This window comes from Trachemys scripta, chromosome 3, assembly GCF_013100865.1.
Source record: "Trachemys scripta elegans isolate TJP31775 chromosome 3, CAS_Tse_1.0, whole genome shotgun sequence".
In the NCBI taxonomy this organism is placed as follows: Eukaryota; Metazoa; Chordata; order Testudines; family Emydidae; genus Trachemys; species Trachemys scripta.
In genome coordinates, this window is record NC_048300.1 from 145,417,000 (window position 1) to 145,442,964 (window position 25,965).

The 25,965-nt window shown below is 40.7% G+C and overlaps 1 protein-coding gene across 1 annotated transcript in view; it reads left to right on the forward strand.

Annotated features, from left to right (window-relative positions):
- The window catches only part of IMPG1 (interphotoreceptor matrix proteoglycan 1), an 89,668-nt gene that overhangs the window by 32,703 nt on the left and 31,000 nt on the right, over positions 1 to 25,965 (forward strand). Inside the window, exons 7-12 of the mRNA XM_034767018.1 lie at positions 2,147 to 2,302; positions 6,326 to 6,384; positions 9,316 to 9,336; positions 10,833 to 11,086; positions 12,117 to 12,193; positions 12,681 to 13,197. Of these exons, the coding sequence (XP_034622909.1) occupies positions 2,147 to 2,302; positions 6,326 to 6,384; positions 9,316 to 9,336; positions 10,833 to 11,086; positions 12,117 to 12,193; positions 12,681 to 13,197 (1,084 nt within the window). The remainder of the gene's footprint in view (positions 1 to 2,146; positions 2,303 to 6,325; positions 6,385 to 9,315; positions 9,337 to 10,832; positions 11,087 to 12,116; positions 12,194 to 12,680; positions 13,198 to 25,965) is intronic.

Genomic DNA, 25,965 nt, shown 5'->3' on the forward strand with positions numbered 1-25,965 from the left:
TTCTAGCCTTAAAAATATATGAATAAATAATACTAAATATGGGCTAAGTTCAAAATTCTTTCTGAAAGGGCCAAAAGTGGTTTCCCTCCTCCTGCCTCCACAACAGGCAGTGCACTTTAGCTGGTTAATGAAGTGTTGTGTTTAAAATAATAGTATTAAGGTGTCTAAAACAAATTAAAAACAGTAGCCCAAATTCTGTTCTCATTTGCACCTCTGCAGTTTTGCCAACCTCGAGAGATAAAAAAAAGTGTTGGATTCTCTAAAGAGAGCAAAAGTGATGAGATCCCCAAAAAAATCATGAGATTTGCCTTATAAACCACGTTTTTTGTCTGTCTTTGACTTTTTAACTCTCCTTTACTGTTGTGGTTGTGGGTGTATAATAATTTCAGATTGAAAAATCCATTTTTAATGCACACAAAATGCATGCCTCTTCCTGGCTGCTCAGATGGAAACTCCATTGGCCTTCTCCTCACCAATAAGAAAAGGGAACGGCCTTCACTTCCTATTTCTTTCTTGACTCCCGCCCTCACCTGCCTTGCTGTCTCCCAGGGCTTTTCCTCTATCTGGATCCCAAGTAAAGGAGAAGTCCTAAGGCAGTGGAAGAATGGAAGTGCTGCTGCTCGGTCTAGGGCCCAGAACCTAGCAGCAGCTTTTCCCTGACTCCCCTCTTCACTGCCTCCCATTGCCCCTCTCTCTGCTCTAGGGCCATACCTGAAGGCAGGGATCAGGTGCAGGGCAGGTCTATGTCCTTAGCCTAAAGGATCTTACACAGAGCACTGCCCACATGCCCAGCACTGAAAAAAAATCACAGGATTGGAGGAGCATATCATGTTATCTCGACAGCTCTTCCTGCAGGCACCAAAATCCCATGACTTGTGATCAATTCACGAGAGTTAGCTACACCACCTCCCCTGGCTGCTCAGAGGGGATTCCCCTTACCCACCACTATCCCTAGGCTGAGGATGCTGACAGTCTATCCCCTCCATCTCCCACTGCATCACTGTCCACTGCAACCTGCTCAACCTGTCTCCTACCCCCCCCCATCCCCTCTCCCCTGCAACCACTAAACTTCTGCTCCTCCCAGTGCCCTGCTCCCCCTCACTCTCCCCGGTCACCCTTCACAGTGTGTCCGCTGCTCCTCACTGTCCCTGTAGCCTATCTAGCCCCATGAACCAGCGTGACAGCCATTTTGCCTGGGGATATGTTTTCAATCTTACTGAAAATAGTGGAAGGGCAGCCTCACTTCTTGCAGATAGCCTGCAGGGAAATGGCTGGCTTCTGCCCCATTGACAGTTATAGGAGACGGTGGACATTCTGAATGAGGGAAAATTCATAAGTAGGTGCCTTTCACCATGTTTTCTTAAGACAGGTAAAAAAAAATCCCAAAATTGCTAGAGTTGCAATAAAATCAAAAGAGTTGGCAATGCTGCTTTTGAACTTAATTGTGAATAAGGTTATACAGTGGTAAACAAAAGCAGAATGTTTGTATGAAGTGCTAAAGGCAACTACATGGGCAAGCTGAGACACAGCAAGGTTCAAACCTATCTTGTTTCCACAAAAAGCTTTATCTGACCCTTACGCAGTGTCAAATAAATTGCCAAAAAAGTGGGGAGAGGAAAAAGGGAAGATACAGATCTATATTGCACTCTAATGATGGTGGGATCTCGAAAAAAATGTATAACACCATTCATTTTGTAACAGAATGCCTGATTCTCTTATCATATACAATGGTGTAAACCAGAAATAACTCCCTTAAGACACAGTGAAGAAAAACTTTTGTAAGTGGGGAAGAATCAGGCCCAGTACTAAGACTTTTTTTTTGCTTTAAATGGAGTAAAGCCCCCTTCCCTAGTCTAGAGGCAGCTGCCATTTTGAGCCTGATTCATAGGCAAAATATACCATGCTTTCTGATGCAGACATCGCTTTTGTTCTTTCTTGTTCTGTTGTTCTCCCTGAAAGTACTTTGTGGAGTAAACATAAAAAAATAATAATTAAAAATCCTTTTTATAAGATATATTTGAGAAACCTCTTCTGTAGCAAGAGTAAAACGTCTTTGTACCCATTAAAGGTACTAAAGTATTTAAAGAAATTACTTTGTCTTCTTATTTTCCCTCCATGAAGCTCATTTCCTCTCCCTTTGTCCCAGGGGCTGGAGCCAGAGGTCACTAATACAGTCCCAGAACTCCCGGTGGAGCAGATGGTCGAATTCAGTGTCACTCTCATCAATCAGGAGTACACAACAGAGCTGAATGATCCCAACTCCCCACAGTACCAGGAACTAGCAGGGAAATTTCAACATCAGGTAAGAGGGTTGACCCAATGCTAAAGAATGTAACTGACATTTGTTTATAATAAGAAACAACTGTATCATATTCACAATGTTAAAAATAAAGCATCACATATATTGGAGACCTCTCAAAGGTTTACTCTTACCAAGTACCATATTACAGAGCACTGTCTTATTAAAGAACAGTAATATCTTACTATAATGTAGGTTTCCATGGAATTGCTGCAGATTACCATGGGGCATTAACACAAGAATTCAATAGATTCTGCTGTACTTCATGGTCTCTTAATCAACACAAAATGCTTCCTAAACTTCAGGCCAATATCAAATTAGTGCAACAAGAATTGTTGAAGAAAAGACTGCCACAGAAGGTTTTACTTTCCTGCCACAAACATGGATGCCCTTGAATTACAAAATTATTAGTATTATAGTAGTATTAGTAGGATGACATACTGGTATTATTCTTTACATTCAGCAGTTCATATGAGCCCTGGCCAAAACTAAGCATGTACAAGCATATAGTAAACAGGCAGGTCCTTAGCTATGTGTGGATTGTCATAGTTCCATGGAATCAATGGAGCTATGACAAACTTATACCCGCTGAAAATTTGCCCATGAGCTTTGAATACTTTGTTTCAAAGCATAAAGTCTTTCCCAAGGTTTAGATAATACGGTCTTCAGGGCATGGACTGTCATCTATGTTTGTACAGCCCCAAGCACAATAAGGGCCTGCTCTGGTTGATGGCTGTAGGTGCTACTGCAATATAAATAATAAATAGGAACTGCCCTCATTTGAAACAGACAACTCCTATTGTCGCTGCCTGTTGCACTTTCCCCCCAAGCATAGACATTGCTTGCTTGGAATATCTGTTCATCTATCAGTCTAACAAGAATTCCGGCATCTGTTCAGTAGCATAGCTGCAGATAACCAATCAGCAGAGTATTAGCCCCACTTCAACATTAGGAAAGTCATTTGGGCCTAATCAGGAATTAATGGACAGTGCTTTGTAGTAATTTAATTTTCACAATAAACCTAATGAGCAATTTAATACAAATGTTGAAAGAAATTAGCTACTGTTGTCTGAACTAGTTTTCAGAGCAAGCAGCCAAGGGACTGAAAGCACACAGCCTCTTCTAGTTATTTTACTGTGAACTGGAGCAGCAGTGGCATATTTATATCATTAATAATGCTAACTGCATCTTTAATTAGCAATTTCATAGTTAGCACGTAATGATGAGATGGTCTCCAGGAGGCTTCCTTAGTAAAATTAACCAAAAGTTAGTGCCAGTTTCTCCAGTGTTCCTTTGTGCATTCTCCTCAGATATACTCATTCTTAATCAATCACAGATACAATGAAACTGCAAAGGGAGTATTGACAGAGCTAATGAACAGCTGCTTCTCCCAAGATATCTAAGTGTATCTCATTAGTAAAGGTTGCTTGCAGACTTTTCTTTGCAGCACATATACGGGGGCTACCTAATATCTGTGTCTTTTGGTTGCTTTGTTTAGGAGTTTCTACAGTATTTTCATATGAAAGAAAAAGAAAAAAGGGGGTTTGATTATTAAAGTATCTTCCTTTTTGTGAAACTTCATCTTACCATTTTAAAGGGTATGAAGCTATGTTTCTGACATGCAGTACTGGACAGTAAAACAGTTCACATGCTGGCACCATATGAGACAGCTGGCATGCCTTTCTCCAAAGATAGTCCACTGGGGAGGCAAAGAGTGATCTTATCACCAGATAGATTTAGAAGTGAATTAGTGGAGTGAGGGTAAGCGGGTTAGAACCAGCAGTGTGAACTCAACCAGCTCAGAAACCTCATCCACAAATTCTAATTCAACTCTTTTTGGGGGGGGGGGGGGGGGGCGCGCACTGTTGGCACCCAAACATCCATGAGCTCATAACATAGCCCAAAACATAGCAAAGGAGATTTAAGTCATTGTAGATGTTTGTGGCACAAATGTGAACACTAACAGATTTGTATAAAATTGGATGAAAATAAAGTTCATATATGTTTATGTAGACAAACTAACTTTAGCTTGGAGAAAGCAGGAAATAAGACACCACACATACGATGAAAGCAATGCTGCAGTTTCATTAATTATAATACAAACATAACCAAGGAAGGACCTCAAAGAGTCCTTGCTAACAAGTAACCAGCAGGGCAAGTCCAGTGCCTTACATTGCGCTCCATGTCCTCATGGCAATTTGATAATCATTAGTATGAGGCTACACCTACTCTTCCACCCCCCACATCAAGACAATCCAAGATCAAGATTGAGGTGGTTTCTAGATCTCTCTTGCTCTTTCCTCGTGTGAGGGATGAGTTCTAGATAAGAGGTGCCATTCTCTGCACTAGATATGAAATCCTCCACTCCCCCAGTAATGCAAAGAAAGACTTCTAGGTAGATGCCACGTAGCCAACTCTGGGACTGGGATGGCACACTGGCCACCTTCCTTAACCTGCACTGGATACCTACAAAAAATTGTGACAATTAATCAAATCTCTCAAAGAATCCTATGTCAGATCTCCTGTGTGCGCTAAGGAAATCTACACCAACTGTGCCATTTCTTCAATGAACGAAAAATCCTTCATATCACCACCAGGATGCTGGGGGAACCAAAGGGCAAACAAGAAATCTGGCAGCAACTGACAAATCACAGCAATTAGCCAAGAGAAACTCAAGAGGGGAAGGGTGGGCAACAAATGAGAACCTAAATACTCAGGTCGAGTCTTTTAAGGTCACCTCCCCCTTCACCTCAATGGAGGGTACCATTTTGAAGGCCATTGGTGTGGTGAAGAAAATTTGCTCAAGACCCATCCACCAAGAGGGATATCATGGATAAAGAAAGGGGTGCCTCAATCCGCGCGTGCGCACACACACAGACCAGGACCCACAAGAGGGCCTATTCCCTGCTTGTCAAAGCCCAATTCCCACCCACCCATGAATGGGAAGAGGGCTGCAATTTCAGCAGGATTTATGCAGAATCATACTAAGAAGAGATGGAAAAGACCTATTTGGTTACACTAATTCATGTACCTTGTAAATGATGTGCTGATGTATTAGGACCTGATTCCTTAATGTGCTGTTCAGTGTCTTTGTGGTGCTGAGTTCCTTGAACTCCCAAGGGCTTCATTAGCAGAATGGGAACATTCATCACCCTGGCTGATGTCCTCAGCCTTTTTCAAAACCAGGCTGTTATTCAGATAGTTCTTTGAAATGTGTGTTTAAACCAGGAGTTTATCCAATTTACATAATATAGGTACATACAATATATCATTTAATGTATTGTGTAAATGTTACCATAACTAAGAAAACACAGATTTGTTAAGGCATTCATGAATTCAGTTCAGTGTGATTTGTGGTGATCGTTTTTTGTTACCACCAGATATTCATGTAGATAAACCTCTACAGCTTGACAAATTCGTATCATATACATGTTTTTTTATCCATTATTTGCTCTTCATTATTGCCTGTTCTCACATTAAAGAGTTTCAGTTATCCATTTAGGAAGCAGAAAGTATACTGTGTGACCACCCAAACACAATGAATAGAAAACAGCCAAAGGGATCAAAGCAGTTTGCAAACAGCCCACAATCTGCTAAATTCAGTGAATGCTTTTGACTAATTAATAATTTACAACTAACAGGACTGGTTTGCAAATAATTCATAAACAAAAAGCAGCCAAAATAAATCAAATATTTGGTTCAATGAATACTCTTTGACTTGCTCTATTATGAACTTGGCTACCACTAATTTACACAACTACTCTCACTGAAAAAGCAGTATTTTATATTGTTTTCTGCTCATCAGGTAGTACAGACAACATTTACAAAGCCAAGTCATGTATAAGTTGAACAACAAAACATATCAATACAAATACAAATGGTACAATGTCCTAAGCATTTTCTGAAATCCTAAATTTTATATTTCACGCATTCAAACTGTGCCCATTGACAGCTGTTGTTCACATTTAGGTAAGGTCTCTAACAGTGGAATTTACATGGATTTAATGAGTTTATGCTTTTCTATAGATGCAAAAGATATTTGAGAAACTTCCAGGATTCAAAGAAATTCATGTGTTAGGATTTAGGTAAGTAAGAAAACAAGACTCATTCTATTTACTGCTAGGATTCCCTCCCCATCACCAAAAGGACTATTACAAGTAATTTTGTTGTAGAAAGTATGTGGTTATAAACATAAATTAGCATTTGTAGTAAGAATGGAGACCAGCATAGACAAATACTTCCAAATGAGATTGAGACCTTCAGATTATTAAAAAAAGAGAAGGAAAAAGAATTTCTGATTCCTTCTGGAAAACAGAAATGCTATTTCAGGGACCCATTAATATGCACATCACCTGCCATCTGTTTATTTGCCAGCAGTCTTGTGTTAACATATCTCAAACTACTTAAGGAAAGAAAAGGGTTCTGGGAGTGTGCCTGTCTCTTCAGACTATTGTTTTGTGCATTAATCATGTGCCCCTTATAGCTCACAGAAAAATGTCTCAGCAACAGAAGGTTACAGCAGGAAAGGTAATTAGGCTGTTACTCGAGAGGGTTCTGTACCAGGCAGGGCAGTTGCTGTAAGCCACTCTATTGTACTGAGTACTTTTATGATATTTTCATACAATCTGTGATTTTTTTTGCAATAGGTTTGTTCCACCTATCCAAAGAGTCTCACTTGTTTTTTTTAAATACAATCTTGAATTTCTAAACTTCCACGTACATTTACTATTACTCCAAGCTGTCTTGTAGCTTATTAATAAAGTATCTGCAGCAGTTTTAAAGTTCAATTGTCTCACGATCATCAACAATCTGTAGCTCATAGCATAAAAATATAAACATCTACACTTACCTTCCCCCCCCACACAATTTACAAATGTTAATAAAAACTACAAAATAATTTGCGAGGTGGGGATCAAATGCAAAGGCCAAAACTTGGTCTCCCAACCTAGGTCTGGAATCCTGAAGTTCATACAGGTCCTTCCTCTATCAACACCTCCCCCAGACTAATTTCCTTCGAGTAACACCTTTTAATACTTTGAAGAATGGTCCCATCATACCCTATTCTTACAGAGTTACTCACTCGTTTCTAGTTTTCCTCTCTACAGAATTACTGGAAAAGAAAAGGCAAAACAGAATTGAAGTAAATTGTTAAACTTTTTGATAGACAAAAAAAATGAAAAGAAACGGTGGTTATGGCAGAACAGTCAGGAAAAAACATTCAGCACCTTATCAAAATTACCTTAGTTTGACCAGGGAATTATTTTATCTTACAAGGAAGGGCAACCAATATAAAGATGCCTGGAGTCCAATAGGCACTCTTCTGACACATTCGCAATCTGTTCTGTTGCTACAGTGAGAATCATGGTCTGCAGCAACAGGACTTGAGAATCTGTTCAGAATTAGGAAGTTTGTTTGCTTTTTTGGATCATATGTGATTTTGGCTTCCAGGTACTAATGATTTTTCTAGCTTCATCATGTAAATTGAATGTCATCAAGGTGATTTTATTTTTAATCTTTACAGAAGCGAAGACATTTCTGTTCATTTTCAGTGTGCCACTTTGCAGCATTTTATGTAAAGTCAGTTGAATGAAGCAGGAATAAAAGTTGAGGGGACACTATCCTAAGTATGCACAAGCTTTTGCTAAAAAGCATGCAGCTGCATCAATTAAACTGGAGAAGAGACTAATTTTAGGCAGATGTGTTATATTACAGGGGAACTTTATCATAGCAAACTCAGTTACAGAGAATCTCCTGCTATTTAAAACTTCTCCTGAGGCCTCAGCCTACTTCTAATGAATGCCAAAGGGGCACATCTCCTGTGGGTAGAGACCAAAGCTCAAGTTATGGTGAAGAATCCTAGGCAGCAAGTTATGTTAATAGAGATGCTGCTTTAGACTTGGCCTTTGCTCTCTTCAATCTTCATGGAAATAGAGTACAGGTTGAAGATTCTGCCTGCATTAAAGTTGAGATGCTGTAAGAGATTTAACTGCTTCACACTTCTCTGCTGCCTCAGGGACAGTGGTCACCATTAAAAAGTCAGCATTTAATAAAAATTACTGCCATGTAAGACACAACTAAGTTTTCCTGTACCTAGAATAAGAAATCACTGTAATAAGTGTTAGTCCTTTCATTCTACCAGGTATACTACCTACACAGTGCCAACATTCCATGCCTCAAGTAACCTGAGATCAGTACCTGTCCTGATATCTTATACTCAGTCAGTAGGGGCTGGTAGGGTTGAGAAGCCAGCATATTCACCAGTTTAGAAGAGTTAGGGAGTACATTGGACCACTTAGTAATGATGTCACCTTGTGAGAATTAGAGATCAGCTCTGATTTGCTCCACTAGGGTTTCCCCGCTCATTCATCCTTGACTGGCAAGAAAATTGTTTTGTGGGGTCTGCAGCAGGGGTTGCTGCTCTGTTGGGTACAGGGGTGAGTGGGTGAGTGGGTGTGGGTGGCAGCTTAAGGGCTTCATTATGGCTGGACTAGAGGATTCATCGGGGAAACAAGAACAGCGGAGTGTTATGTCTGTCATTAAATTATTGAATGTCAACATAAGACATGTCCTTCAGAACTGTACATGGTAGGTAATTAATAGGTCAGGTTACTTCTGAGGCTTCGATTTGGATAGCAGCCAGTCACAGGCTCGGTCCCAGCTTCTCTGTAGTATTGAACTCCACTGGGGAGGTGCAGATTAGGAACGACAGCACCACAAATTGTGTCATTTGTAAGGGACTGGGAGTTCAAATCTTTGAGCAATAGAGTACAGTAAAATTCCTGCTCACATACTCAAACAGAGCAGAAAGATGCCCATCATTTGGAGGGGAAAATGTGTGAAGATGGACAGCAGGCTGACGTTTTTCACATTGAAATAAAGATGACAAAGGATAGGTAAAAGATAAATTGTCCTGAGATAAATGTGATATATGACTGCCTGGCTTAACAGTTTACATGGATCTTTTCTTTCTCTTTTGCAATCCATTATCATGTCCTATCTTGTGTGATGAAATGAAGCCGGAATATGGAAAAAGATGGGTAATTCAGCTGCATTTTTTAAAAAATAAATGTAGTGAATAATTTGATAAAACACTTTATTTATTAATGTGGCAAAGTGAATTAATTTGTCTTTTGTTCAGATACAGACTCTGTGGTAAACAAGAAGCATGGCTTCCACTTGCATTTTAAAGGCTCATTTAATCAAAGTGTAACATCCTATCTGTGAAGAGGGACAAAAATTCTTTAGACTAAATAACTACTAGATAAGCAACATAACATTGATTTGAACAGTTAAAGATACCTCTATCCAACATAAGGTTTAAGTAGAAAATGGGAAATGTCATACTTTAAATTATGTTTAAAGGAGTATTTTTGGCATGACAGCTGCTTGCTAGGTCTGTTTCCACATACACAGTCCCTTCAGTAAGTACGTAGGATTAATTTGCTACTTCAGTTCCCAGTTGAAACAGAAGTTGGACAAAAAAGGCCAGCTATATCTCTGAGAATGATTTGATCAGAGGCAAACTGGCTCTCATACTAAACTGGTAATATAATATAGAATGTAGAATATTTTCTTACAGCCTAAGAATGCTGCTGGAGAATAAGATTTATTATTTACATCTGATTTACAACAAAAATGGCCTACTCCTTTTACTGGATTTTTAACATGTAGTATAAATGTAAATTCATAGCACATCCCAGATAAGAGGCCAATTCCTCTCCCTTCAGTTATTCATCATTGTGGAAAGCTGTTTCACAATTTCTGTTTTTAGAATTAATGTTTGTTACTTGTGTAAAAAAACCTGTGTATTTACCGCTTATGAAAAGTGACAGATTAATAGTCCTGCAGATCACATCTTCTGTTTAGCTATTGAACAGGAACAATACTGCAGGTTTCTCCAAGATAGCCCAAGCTACATGACTCACCCATGACCTGGAAGAACTAACTTAAATTGTGAAAAGTTACTTTTGTTTTCCATGCATATTAAGTCCTTAGCTGCTCTTCTAAGACAGCTAACAATATTACCTATTGGGATGGGAGTTTGGGAATCTCACCACTATAAACTGAAATGAGTTCACCAACTCATTTCACATAGGCTATTGTAGTCAACAGATGGTTATGACTTTTTGTCACTGCCAGCATGGGTTTATGACTGTATTTGAGCTAATGACCTAGGAGTGAAAGACTTAATGTTCTATTACCAATCCCACGAGCCATGCAGTTCACCGGTTAAGCTTTAATTGGATTATATTTGCCAATTCTTACATTTTCTTTGAACAATGGATTTTTTTGGTTAATAAATCCAGTGTTTGTGTGCATGGAATTTTTAAATTTAATTTTTAAAATCTCAGTGGTGGAAAAAGTAATTTGGAGGTAACAACTCAGTTAGATAGATAATTAGGTTAGAAGTATAATTACATTACTTTTATAGAACAATTTTGGCATATTGGGGGCTATAAGAATCCTTTTTAAAACGTTTGCTTGGCATATAACTGATTTTGTTGTAGCTGATCATTGCATTCTTGCACTGCAGGTCAAGCAGCACTGTAGCACGGTACGTTGTGAATTTTGAGAGAGAGAGCTCAGAAGTAAAAGGCACTGGGGATGATATCTCAACTATTGGCTCCAATAAAGTTGAAAATGAAAAAAGCCCTCTTAGTACAAAGGAAGAGGAGGAGATACCAGGAATTAAATTCACAGTAACAGACCTTCAGCAGCTGGTTGCCATGGCACTACAGGAAGACCAGTCCTTGATAATGGACCTTGGAACACTACAGTTTACTAATGGTCAGTACATATAGGCTGATAAGTGCATACATCTAAATCTCTCTCTTGTTAATTTATGAGAATCATAGAATATCAGGGTTGGAAGGGACCTCAGGAGGTCATCTAGTCCAAACCCCCGCTCAAAGCAGGACCAATTCCCAACTAAATCATCCCATCCAGGGCTTTGTCAAGCCTGACCTTAAAAACCTCCAAGGAAGGAGATTCCACCACCTCCCTAGGTAACCCATTCCACTGCTTCACCACCCTCGTAGTGAAAAAGTTTTTCCTAATATCCAATATGAGGTTTAAATAAGATTTTTTTCCCTTCCCTTCCAGCTTATTTCCATTTGGTATAATTAACCTGTTAGGATGTGAACTGCCAGGCTTCTAAAGGGTTCATGGGTCTAAATGAAGTGTGCCAAAATGAAATTGCTGTATTAATTTAAAAATAGTCTAAACTATCGATAAAAAGTGTCATGGAAAATTTCTTGAAAATAGAAAATTTTAATAATGTCAACCAATTTTTAAAATATTACATTTTATTTTTTTAAAAAATATGGTCTTCTTCAACAACCAAAACCACCCCCTTTTTGTGAAATATTTCAACCAGTAGCTCCACTGAGAACTTGGGTACAAACCCAAGAAAGCACTAGATTTAGAATTACAATGGTGTGGGCGTAGGGCAACCCTGCGGTTATTCATTACACAAGTCAGCATGGCTCATGTGGATACATTGAATAGTTTGTGCTTAAACTGGTTTTAATCAATAGGAAAATTCTACAGTATCTCCTTTCCACTGACTATGTAATGCATAATACTGAGTGCTGCAAATAAATTTCTGCTTTATTTCCTATAGTAACTTAAAAATAAAATTTACCTCTCATTCTCATTAATTCTGATTTTTAAAAGTATTTCAAATGAATCATTTTGTTTCCGTCAGTTTTTATCTCTATTATAGAGGTTATGCACTTTGATCAGCATTCAGTGTGCCATTATCTTCAATATGCAGCTTTATTGAAAAACATACCTTGCCTTTTGTTTTGTTTTGCAGAAGCTATTAAACCATCTAGTGACTCAGACAATGATATCAAATCAGTGGTCACCATTGCTCCAGCAGGCACTGAGTCGGTAAGCTAATTCTGCTTCTCTCTCTCTCAAAGGGAAACCGAAATAATCTAAAATTCCCCCCCACACACAAACTGATGCTAAAAATAAATAGAATCCTTATAATAAATGCAGCCAGTATGAGTAGTATGTGTTATTTTGCAAAAGCAAAAAGTAATTGATTGCAGTATTTACATGTGGAAGACATTGCCTGGTTTCCTCTGACATTTATAGGAATTACAAGTTATTTGGGGAACCCTCATCTAAACTATACATCTCAGTGACTGAGATAGAACAACGCTCATGGTGTAATAAAATGTGACTTTTGCTCAACTGATTTTAAAGCAATGGACAGTTATATATTTTATTTAGGATCACGTTCACATATGACAAGCATCGGTCCATATTTCATAACTATATAATTGAGCCAATGGTTGCAAGACTTTGTGGCTACATTGTATCAGACTCTCTACTAATGAAAATGTAAATGTTCTCTGAATTTGATTTTCAGGATGATGGTTTGAGTGCTGAACTCCCACTAGGTTACCCTAGTCCAGCAACGGTGGAGCAGACAGGAGACGATTTGATTAGTGAATATACCACTGGAAGCACTATGCTAAGTGGAGATATCAGTGAAAATTTTATTTCATCTAAACCTGCATTTCCTGCCAAACCCTCAAGCGAATGGGCTAAAGAACAAGAATCAGAATCTTTAAAGGAAACTGAAGACATGAACATTATTATTGACCACCAAAGCTCTACAGTGCCTTTCAGTACTCTGGATAGCACCGATGGCTCTTTAAAATCAGAGGATTCTGATTTACCTCCGCCAGCAGATGAGTCAGCCAGCAATGATTTAAGCACAAGGGAATCTGAAGTCCCAGCTGAGCAGGTTGTCACACTGGCAGCTTATACTACACCACCTAACTTTCTGCAACCCAGCGATCAGAAGAGTGACGCTGAAAGGAAGAAAGAGCAGACCGTTAGCACAGATCTGGGAGTCAGCCAGAACAGTCTATCTGGACAAGGTAGGTTATAAAACATCTATACATGAAGACAAATAAGAGACACCCAGCTATCGTGCCACATATCTACAATTTAGTAAGTAGACTAAATATTTGCTTAAATTTACATTTTGAGTTGCAGCTGAATGAATATCCTTACATCATCAAGAGTGAAAATATGAGTTAGAATTTTTTGACATCCACTCTGAGCAAATGTGTCTTTTAGGTTGACTTCAGGGTTAGTAAAGCAAGTAAAAACCACAAGTACTTAAGGGTGAGGCGGGATTTATATAGGGGATTAGGGTAGGATTTCACAAACCCAAGGAAATCAAAGAAATGCCAAATAAAATCCCAGACCAACCATAAATAAGAACAGATCCAGTATTCAAAAATGGAGATTAAATTACCCACATAAACTACAGGCACCTCAGGCTGAAGTCTGTAATAAGTACAATAACAGAATTTATCCCAAAATAGGAACACCACAAGCACCTAGTACAATGGGGTCCTGGGCACTACAACAATACAAATAAATAATAATTTGAAAGAGTATGGATTTTCTAATAATCTGATTGAGGATTCCAAGGTTTTAAAAAACAACTCCTTTTCTTTACAGGTTTCAGAGTGGCAGCCATGTTAGTCTGTATCCTCAAAAAGAACAGGAGTACTTGTGGCACCTTAGAGACTAACAAATTTATTTGAGCATAAGCTTTCGTGGGCATCGGATGCATGCAGTGGAAAATATAGTAAGAAGATATATATATATACACACACACACAGAAGACATGAAACAATGGGTGTTACCATACACACTGTAAGAAGAGTGATCAGTTAAGGTGAGCTATTACCAGCAGGAGAGAAAAAAAACTTTTTGTAGTGATAATCTAAATGGCCCTTTTCCAGCAGTTGACAAGAAGGTGTGAGGAACTGTGTGTGGGGGGGGAATAAACATGGGGAAATAGTTTTACTTTGTGTAATGACCTATCCACTCCCAGTCTTTATTCAAGCCTAATTTAATGGTGTCAAGTTTGCAAATTAATTCCAATTCAGCAGTCTCTCATTGGAATCTGTTTTTGAATTTTTTTTTGTTGTAAATAGCTCACCTTAACTGATCACTCTCCTTACAGTGTGTATGGTAACACCCATTGTTTCATGTTCTCTATGTATATATATCTTCCTACTGTATTTTCCGCTACATGCATCCAATGAAGTGGGTTTTAGCCCACAAAGCTTATGCTCAAATAAATTTGTTAGTCTCTAAGGTGCCACAAGTACTCCTGTTCCTTTTCTTTAGTCATCTATTCCATTCTCTCTGTTTGGTAATTTGATTTACAGAACTCTGATGCATCAGAGTATGCAGAAGTCCACAGGATCTTCTGTAAGCTCTTTAAGTTCAGAAAAGGGCAACTAAAATGATTAGGGGTTTGGAACGGGTCCCATATGAGGAGAGATTAAAGAGGCTAGGACTTTTCAGCTTGGAAAAGAGGAGACTTGAGGGGGATATGATAGAGGTATATAAAATCATGAGTGGTATGGAGAAAGTGAATAAGGAAAAGTTATTTACTTGTTCCCATAATATAAGAATTATGGGCTAATGAAATTAATGGGCAGCAGGTTTAAAACAAATAAAAGGAAGTTCTTCACACAGCGCACAGTCAACCTGTAGAACTCCTTGCCTGAAGAGGTTGTGAAGGCTAGGACTATAACACCGTTTAAAAGAGAACTAGATAAATTCATGGAGGTTAAGTCCATTAATGGCTATTAGCCAGGATGGGTAAGGAATGGTGTCCCTAGCCTCTGTTTGTCAGAGGGTGGAGGTGGATGGCAGGAGAGAGATCACTTGATCATTACCTGTTAGGTTCCCTCCCTCTGGCGCGCCTGGCATTGGCCACTGTCGGTAGACAGGATATTGGGCTGGATGACCCAGTATGGCTGTTCTTATGTTCTTATATGACAGTCTCTATGAATAAGCAATACAAATCTACAGAGAAAAAAAATACATGTGGTGTGAAATTCTGGCTCCATATTAATACCAAAACTCCCATTAACTTGAACCAACCCAGTATTTCATCTGTGGAGTCTGAAATAATGCATGAACAAAATTCCGAGGAGCACAGAGGCATCCAGTCAGTATTCTAGAGCACCATATACAGTCAACCCCTATTTTACATACTAATTGAGGATTGAAGAATTCATAAAATCAAAAAGTTTATAAAACTGAACAACTCACAGTTACAGTAGGTACAGTGCATAAGTCACAGTACGAGGCACTGTATCGCTTTCTTCTCGTCCTTCAAATCACTGCAAAGTAATTTCCAGTGCATTGAAGGCACCAGAATATGAAGAGACGTCAAGTTGTTCTTCATGACCTCACTTTTGTTAAGTGATTTTTTTTTTCTGTTGGGAAAATTGTTTTGTATAATTGGTCATTTGTAAGATCGGTGCTGGTAAAATCAAGGTTCTGCTGCATGCATTTCTAAAACAGATGACTACAAATAAGAGATAAGGTTGGCACTATAATTTCTTCCCTGTCTCTTCCCCTCTTTGTCTCCAAATAAAACCAAACAGCCTACCCAATTTGCCAGTGAGCAAAGAGGCTCCTGCCCTCACTGATAGCCAACCAGTCAGCCTCTGAGCCCAAAATATAGCTTTCTTGGCTTTTTTTAGCCAACCCTCCCCTACTGCTTCCAGGATGACCCTGGGGCAAGCACTAGCAGTGGGAGGAGGCAGGGGAAGGAGCAAGCCAGGGATCAGTGAAACAGATCAATACTGTCTCCATTCAGGAGAACCATCCTGCCCCCCGCCCATAGCACCATTTACAAGCCTCAGAAAAAAATCTTGGAAAGCAGGGAGCCCTGAAAGGTTAAAAATCTCTCCAAGTTAGACAGTTCCTGAGGGTGAAACCTTCCAGCAGCCACTGTTGAGCATGGAGAGGTAATTAAATGAATGAAGATATGTGCAGCTATGGCAAATTAAAGTGGGCCACCCAAATTTATGATCTGGAACCGGCACCCAACATGGGATTGGTCTTTCAGCAATATTCTCAAATGTTTTGTCTAGTGCCATTTCAAATAGGTCTCTCTGGAGCTAGAGGGACCCAGGGGCTGCTAGGGGGACCCAGGAGCTGAATTCAATGCCTTTCCCCAGCGCTTGCAAATTCTGTAAGCACAACAGAAAAGGCATTTTTAAACTGACTCCATCATACACAGTGCTTGAATAGGCAGTCTGATCTCCCAATGATCTTCTAAGACTCCTTCTTTGTATTTTGTTACATTCTGGTTGGTAGGTATTGTTAGGATTTGCACCACATATATGGTGTGATGTTTGTTGGAGGAAAGTTTCTGGGACAAATGGATCTACCATGTGTGTGTAAATGTAGTTGTGGACAGCGTTTCTATATTTGTACCTCTGGTAAGTATGGTCAATTTAAATTTATATCTAAGCTTCAGAGTACTCAGTGCTCTACAGTAGTGGTTCTCAACCAGGGGTTCGAGGCCCCCGGGAGGCCATGAGCAGGTTTCAGGGGGTCCACCAAGCAGGGCCAGTGTTAGACTTGCTGGGGCCCGGGGCAGAAAGCCGAAGCCCACCACAATGGGGCTGAAGTCCGGGGCCCTGAGCCCCACCACTCAAGGCTGAAGCCAAATTTAGCTTTTAGGGGGCCCCTATGGCATGGGGTCCCAGGCAACTGCCCTGCTTGCTATCCCCTAATGCCGGCTTTGGCTTTTATATGCAGAAAACCAGTTGTTGTGGCACAAGTGGGCTGTGGAGTTTTTATAGCATGTTGGGTGGGCCTCAGAAAGAAAAAAGTTGAGAATCCCTGCTGTCATGAATATAAGGGGAAGGGTAGCAACCTTTATGCATCCTTGGCAGCTGTACTGAATTGCCTTACCTGTAAAGGGTTAAGCAGTTCAAATAACCTAGCTGGCACCTGACCAGAAGGACCAATGAGAAAAGAAAATACTTTTAAATCTGTGAGGGGGGGGAGGCTTTGTTTGTTGTTACGTATGTTGTTCCCTCTCCGTACGGATGGAGAAGCCAAGCAGGTACAATATCATCTGAAAAATATACCTAGAATAATCCATTTAAAACCACAGAAACTGAGAGTTACCCTCCATCCTGGTTTTGCAGGTGTGATTCTATTACTTTTTTCTTTATAACTAAAGTTCTTCTTTTAAGAACCTGATTGATTTCAGTGTCCTGAAGACAAAGGGTCTGGTCTGTGCCCACATTGCTAAGGCAACTGGTTGGTAGTTTATTCTCAAGCCTCCCCAGGAAAGGGGGTGAAGCGGCTTGGGGGGATATTTTGGGGGGATAGGGATTCCAAGTGACCCTTCCCTGAATATTTTGTGTAAATCACTTTGTGGTGACAGCAATATCATTCTAAGGGTATGTCCACACTACGAAATTAGGTCAATTTAATAGAAGTCAATTTTTTAGAAATCGATTTCATACAGTCGATTGTGTGTGTCCCCACTAAGTGCATGAAGTCGGCTGAGCGTGTCCACAGTACCGAGGCTAGCGTCGACTTTCGGAGTGTTGCACTGTGGTAGCTATCCCAGAGTTCCTGCAGTCTCCGCTGCCCATTGGAATTCTGGGTTGAGCTCTCAATGCCTGATGGGGCAAAACCATTGTTGCGGGTGGTTCTGGGTACATGTCGTCAGGCCCCCCTCCCTCCGTGAAAGCAATGGCAAAAAATCGTTTCTCGCCTTTTTTGGTTAGCCATGCTGAAGACATACCATGGTAAGCATGGAGCCCACTCAGCTCACTGTCACCGTATGTCTTCTGGGGGCTGCTGGCAGACGCGGTACTGCAGTGCTTCACAGCAGCATCCCCTTGCCTTGCTTTGCTGACGGCAGACAATACAATACAACTGCTAGCCGTCATCGTCGTCGTCCCGTGGGTGCGCCTGGCCGACCTCAGTTAGGTTGGTCGGGGGCACCTGGACAAAAATGGGAATGACTCCAGGTCATTCTCTTCTTTAAGTTTCATCTAATGGAGATTCAGTCCTGCCTGGAATATCATGCCAGCTGGAGGCTTCTGCCTCAGGCTGCTCTCCCAGTCAGCAGCACCGCGCTACCGCACCTACCCCAGCCTACCCCTTGCTCCCATGGCTCATGAAGCCTGGACAGTAGTAAGGAACAGTTCAACTATAGGCTGAGCAAGTGCATAATGGTGGTAGAATGTGCCTTTGGACGTTTAAAAGCTCGCTGGCGCAGTTTACTGACTTGGTTAGACCTCAGCGAAACCAATATTTCCATCATTATTACTGCTTGTTGTGTGCTCCACAAATATCTGAGAGAGTAAGGGGGAGACCTTTATGGTAGGGTGGGAGGTTGAGGCAAATCGCCTGGCCACTGATTATGCACAGCCAGACACCAGGGCGGTTAGAAGAGCACAGCAGGGCACACTGTGCATCAGAGAAGCTTTGAAAACCAGTTTCATGACTGGCCAGGCTACGGTGTGAAAGTTCTGTTTGTTTCTTCTTCATGAAAACCTGCATCCCTTGGTTCACTCTACTTCCCTGTAAGCCAACCATCTCCCCCCCCCCTTTGATCTCCACTTGCAGAGGCAATAAAGTCATTGTTGTTTCAAATTCATGCATTCTTTATTAATTCATCACACAAATGGGGGGATAACTGCCAAGGTAGCCCAGGAGGGGTGGGCGAGGAGGGAAGCACAGGGGTGGGTAGTTGTAGGGGCACCCCCTAGAATGGCATGCAGCTCCATCATGTAGTAAGAGGAGGCCCTGAGATATAAACCTTGGTATCAGAGGCCTGGTGTGAGGCCTAAGGCCTGAACTAAAGTAATGGTCAAGACTTTGCTAACATAAAGCAAAGTTAAGCTGTGAGCCAGAGGCAGGCCCTGCTCACAGAAGCTGGCAAGGAAAGGGCTGATGCTGCAAAAAGAGACATACCTAACAGGTACTGGACACCAGATATCAGTACACTATACTGGAACATTCCACAGATAACATGGAACAGGCCGACCCATCCCAATGACAGGGGCAAAAGGGTAAAATGATGGATAGAGTTGTTTTGATCGAACCAACATGTACAAGGTGAGAGGCGGCACCTTACTACGTAGAGGGGTTGTACCTTGCTACGTAGAGGGGTTGCACCTCAATACGTCAGGAGTGATGTGTAACTTGTTTGTACCTGTGTATAAGAATGTATCCCTGGGGTGGTGTCTTTGTCCAGCCAAGGAGGCAGTGGAAAGTCCCGCCACTGACTGAGCTGAGTCCATTGCCAAGAGGCACTTTCTCGGCGTATGCCCTGAATTAGGCTAAGAAACCTACAGGGAACTGCAATTGTGTCCAAGGTCGCAATAAACCTGGCCGAGGTGCCTTCGTACCTTACTAGAGTCTGTGGTCATTGGGGGTTCTCGTCGGGTTTGCTGTGTCAGCTATCTGCAGAGTTGGGACAGCACACACAGGGAGCACACGCACGCAGCCGAGTGATATCAACACAGGAGAAAGCAGAGCACCACACCGGTAGCATCTGACAACACATCATAGAAGCGGCATGTCTGGGGCTCTGACCCAGAGTGGCCGTTTGCCTCTCTGGTTCTTTGGTAGGCTTCACGCGGCACTGCTGCAGGTCCCTGGTATAACCTCTATCCTTCATGCCCTTGGAGTTTTTTTCAAATATTCTGGCATTTCGTCTTTTGGAACGGAGTTCGGATAGCACGGATTCGTCTCCCCATACAGGAACCTCCCATTCAGTCCATGCTGGAGCTCTTTTGCAATTCTGGGACTCCATGGTCACCTGTGCTGATGAGCTCGCTATGCTGGCCAAACAGGAAATGAAATTCAAAAGTTCATGGGGCTTTTCCTGTCTACCTGGCGAGTGCATCTGAGTTGAGAGTGCTATCCAGAGCCACTAACCCAAATTGGACCCAGCAGGGTCAATTTCAGCACTAATCCCCTCGTCGGGGGAGAAGTACAGAAATCAATTTTAAGAGTACTTTAAGTCGACAAAAATGGCTTCATTGTGTGGAGGATACAGGGTTAAATCGATCTAACACTGCTAAATTTGACCTAAACTCATAGTGTAGACCAGGGCTAAGAAATTAGTGCCTTAGAAATAGAGAAGTTTTAACCTAAGCTGCTAAAATATAAGCTTAGGGGGTCTTTTATGTGGGTCCCCACATCTGTACCCCAGAGTTCAGATTGGGGGGGACCCTGACACCTGCTCTACAGGATGAGCTACAGATACATTCCCTGTCCTGAGGAACTAAAAGACAAGTATGATAAGATGTGATTGTTAAGTTTTCAGAGCAGGGACTTTGTCTTTTTACCTAAACCACCTAGCGCATGTTTGGTCATTATAAAACAAAAATAATAAGTCACACCAGGGGACTTAGAAGAGTGGTTAATACGTTATTTTTACTTTAAAAAAATAAATTTCATGTCTATGGGCCTCTCAGATTAAAAGAATCCACGATAGAGATTTGTGTGAGGAGATATCCATGTATAGTATGTGGTGTCTACATTTCCCTCATCCTAATCGCCTAATCCAAAATGGCCTTCCCTGCCATTTCCTTTCTGGACACAGTAAAGAACCACATAGAAAATGAGACTAGCATTAGGAGAGGAATAGGACCAGAGTGACTGCCATTCAAGATTAGACTAACAGATCAAGTACTCCAGTACCTGCAAGTACTGCAATCAGAACCAGATGTTGCAAAGGAAAGTATCATACTAGATAGTTGTAGAATGCAATAACATGATCAGTCCCTCGAGTTGCAGGTGGTTAATTGTTGGCTTATGTTCTGAAGCATGAGGGTTTATTTATTTGTAGATAATGTAGCTGCAAATGAAAATAATTGTTGACTGAAATGGTAATTTCTTGCCACAGTCAAAAATTGTATTATGCTTTTAATTTCATTGGCAGGCATGCTACATGCTGTGAACTGCTGCAAGTCTCTCTCACATATTGTACACTTTATTCTCATTCTGCAGTCTTCTTTCTCACACATGGAGTTCTGAAACAAAAGAAAACCACACACTTTTTGATCAGCACAGCAGTCTGAAAATTTTAAGGAATAAGAAACACTTCTCTGCCTGAATGATCTGTGCATTGTACTTGAAAATAATGTTTTTGATGACAATTGTCATTAATAACTTTATTTTCAAATACATTTGCACATCTTATTAATGCAGAGTAGCACATCACATCTTTCAGATTGCAGGGCTGATCAAAAACAATACAGTTTCCCTTTAATAAACAAGCATTGGCATGAAATTATACCTTTCATAGATGAAAATGCTCCATTTATCTCATTGTCATTCACTCACTGGTTGTAGACTTGGTGTCACCAAGCCACATGATTGCTGAACATTGCATTTTTCTAAATAAATGAAAAATACTGTAGCCACACAGCTCCCTCTTGGTTACCTCTCTATTGGCTACCTCAGCAGAAGGCCATTATTTATTTGTTTCACTTCAGTCATTTCCAGATCACAGACCATGAAGAATGTGTTAATTATGCTTAATCACAGTTATCACCTAACTGAGTTTCACCAAGGGACCTGTTTCTTGCCCCAGGGTACCCTTTGTTTGGCTGAATCCCCAGCCCCCCAATTACAGTGTAGGATGAAATGGCTCTCTCAGGCCTAGTCTTCACTAACCGGCTGGTCCGGCGGCACGCCATCGATGTTCTGGGATCGATTTATCGCGTCTGGTTAAGACGCGATAAATCGATCCCGGATCGATCCCGGAAGTGCTCACAGTCGGCGCCGGTACTCCAGCTCGCCGAGAGGAGTACGCGGCGTCGACGGGGGGAGACTTCCGGCCGCGTCTGGACCGCGGTAAGTCCGGACTAAGGTACTTCGAATTCAGCTACGTTATTAACGTAGCTGAATTTGCGTACCTTAGTCCGAAGTCCGGACTAAGTGGGGACCAGCCCTCAGTATATGCATCCGAAGAAGTGGGCTGTAGTCCACGAAAGCTTTATGCTCTAATAAATTTGTTAGTCTCTAAGGTGCCACAAGTACTCCCGTTCTTCTCTCAGTATAGGATCTTCTACCTCAGCACTCTGATATTTGGTGTTCTGTCTGAAACTAGGCAGTGCCATACCTGCCTGATACTCATGCATGAGGCAGACTGAGGAACAAAGTATCTAATGAATCCACCCAGAGATGTGAGAGTCACCAAGTTAAGAGACAAGGGCTACCAGCTTTTTGGAAAGGGAGAAAGACAACTCCTTCTTCCCTGCTGTCAGAAGAGAAAAAGGAGCAAGAAAGATGAGCTATCCTTTCTAGCTGCCAGGTGAAGGAGAAGGACTTAAGAATCACCTCATTACAACCTAAGGGAAATATAGGGAGAAAGGAGTCTCTCAAACCCCACAACTCAATCAGAGAGGAGGAAAAGAGTAGGGAGAATATTCCTTTTCTTCATGATGGCTCCAAAAAGAGGAAGGGCTGTAGCTTGCCATAAGGAGTTTGCTGGGAGGAGCTAGTTTACTTTTTGCTCCACTTGGAGATGTGCAGATGTGTACTTTTTTTGCACATGTGCAAACTCAGTCTGCTAGACCTGCAATATACAACAGTCTTTAATAGCGGTGTGTAGTTTTTGAAACTAGAATGCAGTAGCTTACTGGAAAAGGACTAAAAATGACAGCTCACTCTCCAACTACTGAAAATCACTCACTGATATCAGAGGATAATGGGGAAAAATTGAAGCTGATTTGGTTTCTGTAGCGGTCTATCAAAAGCATTGCTAAAGTCTAAGTACATACTTCTTTCTACCCTTAACTCTCAGAATTCCTAAAACAAAAAAAAAACAAAAAAACCATTCTGTAGCATTATAAAGTCAGAGTTTACAGCCAGAAGGGATCACCTAATCATCTAATCTGACCTCCTGTATATCACAGGCCTCCAGCTCCCGCACACTAAACCTAACAACCAAAATTAGACCAAAGTATTACAGCCCATAGAAGACTAAACTACTGTGTACCACACACAGAGAATGGGAGGGACCAGTACTCGGGGCCCTGAAATGGCAGAGCATTTATTAAATGAAATATACCCAGGTAATCCTGGCAAGTGACTGGCACCCACATGCTGCAGAGGAAGGCAAAAAACCCTGAAGGTCATTGCTAGTCTGACCTGGGGGGAAATTCCTTCCTCTCAAGCAGTTTGGCATGTTTCTTTTCATAAAAATTCAGGCTAACTATCTGTAATATGCTACAGTTAGTGTTCCCATATCTTGTTCCCAATTAGTGTTACCATTCATGCTTAGAAATCTGCTGTTTTCTAGTCCTTCCTTAGACTTCTTCTTGAACGAGACATGGCATAAAATTGTTTTAGGCCCAAAATTGAGGCAGGGTAAGTACATATTATGTTACATCCCTGGATGGATAGATTCTTCCATGTATGCTATATGGAATTTACCTTCCTTTAAGGAAGTTAAAGCATACTTTTCTCTTCCCCTTCCCTCTCCTCCCCTCCACGTCCTTTATAAATTGAAGTGGGATTCCACTGGCCTTCATTTATCCCTTTCTTCCTCCCATGGAAACGTATGATCATTTCTACTACTCCACTGTGAAAATATGCAAAGAATGTTTAATTTTCTTCTATCTGTAATTATTCTTGCTATCCCTTAGAGGGCCTTCAATCTACTTCACTGAATTCTTTTCCATTAGATCTTTAAAAAATACGTTAGTCATTTGTTTTTATTCTCATTAGGCTTGTCCTTGTGAACTCAATGGGAATTTTGATTCCATACTTTTAAATGTTGCTAAGGAACATTACATACCTATTCCATTATAATCCACTATGTCTATAGTGTCTTTCAACATCATAATGACTATGAGGTTAAGGAAGAACAACAGAAAAGGAAATTGTTTAATTTCCAGTGTAATTTTCTCTCACAAATTCTTCCCAGATTACTTGGAACGCTGCTAAATTTTTCATTCAGTTGATTTTTAAGTACTTATTTTATTTTCTGCAGGCAAACATAGCACTGATTGTTAATTGAGGACAGATGTGGTTTTTGCCATCTCTACAGCAATATTCTCTGTGGGTCTGATCCTGTGAGGTACAGTGTTCAGTGGTATTTGGAGGTGCTCAACACCCTGTGGAAGTGAGCTCTTTATCCATAGTATGCTAAAGGAAGTTATTTATTGGGCAGATGTGTTAGATCCTAACAGTTCTCAAAAATCAAATAACCTTATTAAACTGACAAAGTCATTTCCCCCAAACACAAGATCCATTACTTTAGCACTTGCTTGTATCCAGGTGTATACAGGAGCACATAGTCATGCCCATTGCAAGACTGTACAAAAAGACTCCATAATCAATTGTGTAACGGAGTAATATTTGAGAAATACAGTATTTATGGAATGGTGATGGCTAAGGAAGTAGACTCACTATCTGTATGCCTACACTACAGCAGCGATGGGTTTTTTCCATCAATGTAGTTAATCCACCTCTCCGAGAGGCAATATCTAGGGCAACAGAATAATTCTCCCATCAACATAGCTGCATCTACAATGGGGGTTAGCCCTGTGCAACTTGGTTAGGTCAATCTAATTTTTCAGAGTAGACTAGGCCTATGTTAGTGGCAATACATGGTTGTATATATTATCACTTATTTATTAAAATACCCCAAAGTGTGCTGGATGCTTCAGAGAACACAGATTTTGAAAGTATTTCCATTGAGGTTGTTGAGAGATTTCCTAGTGGGCACATTTAAAAAGCTTTCTCCTTTTTGACAGCTGCTACCAGTTACAGCAAAATTCCTAGTGTTCTCGGGATTCTTCTCTTCTTTGAATTACACAGTTCTTATAGGAGTGTACTTACATTTCAAAGATTAAAATGTCTATTTAATTTTATCCCATGGATATTATTAAAGAGTATGTTGTTGATGATAGAAAGTTTGAAAGACATATAAAATTGCTGAGTCAGATATATATAAGCTGCTGGCTTTCCACCCTGCAAGTAATGGAAATACTTGGTAAAGTTTGATAAGCCCTGTAGGAGTTTTTGTAGGTAAGGCTGCTGTGTCATCTGTTAACTAGTTCTATTAAACTTCCTTTCCCTTTGAATTTATGTATTCTTCCCTTTAAATCCATTGACACAACAACATTTTCTCATAACTGGCTCTCCTGCAATTTAACACTCTGGTTTTCCCCCTTTTTGGTTCAACTTTTATTATAGTTATGAATCTGACTTATTCACTATTACTTAGACACACCACAACTTCTCTACTTCCATCCAGTCTCTTACCGATATAGTCCTGGTTCAGCAAGAGACTCGGGCACCGGAGTAATCCTATTTTGATCTAAAGTTAGGTATGCTTAAGTACCTTGTTGGATCCAACTCAAAACACCCTTCTGTTATAAGTTCTTTTTATAGGTTCTGTGCCTCCAAGCCTGCTCTGGTGCTCTCCCAACCCTGCACTCAAGTAAGGCAGCATGGATCCTTTGCACACCACATTCCTGCTGCAGTTAAAACAATCTCCTGCTCATCCTTTTGAGCTAATATTTGACAGTGATCAGATGCTGGATCTCTGGAAGAGCTGGGCATTACTGTATTTCTGATATTCTTTCCGCCTCATGTTCATTCCTGGTGGCCCGAAGGTCCATTATTGTAAAATGTCACCTTTAACATGACATTCCACTTGGCCGGATCTTAAACTCAAATTGCAAAGAAAACCCCATTTTTTATTTCTTACAAGAACTGCTCCAGATGTTTCACAGGGATTGGAATTCAGTCTATATTATGTACTTGACACCGAGGACATTTTTTCCTTTCCCCAGAGCACCAGTTTTAAAGGGTAAGAATTCTTC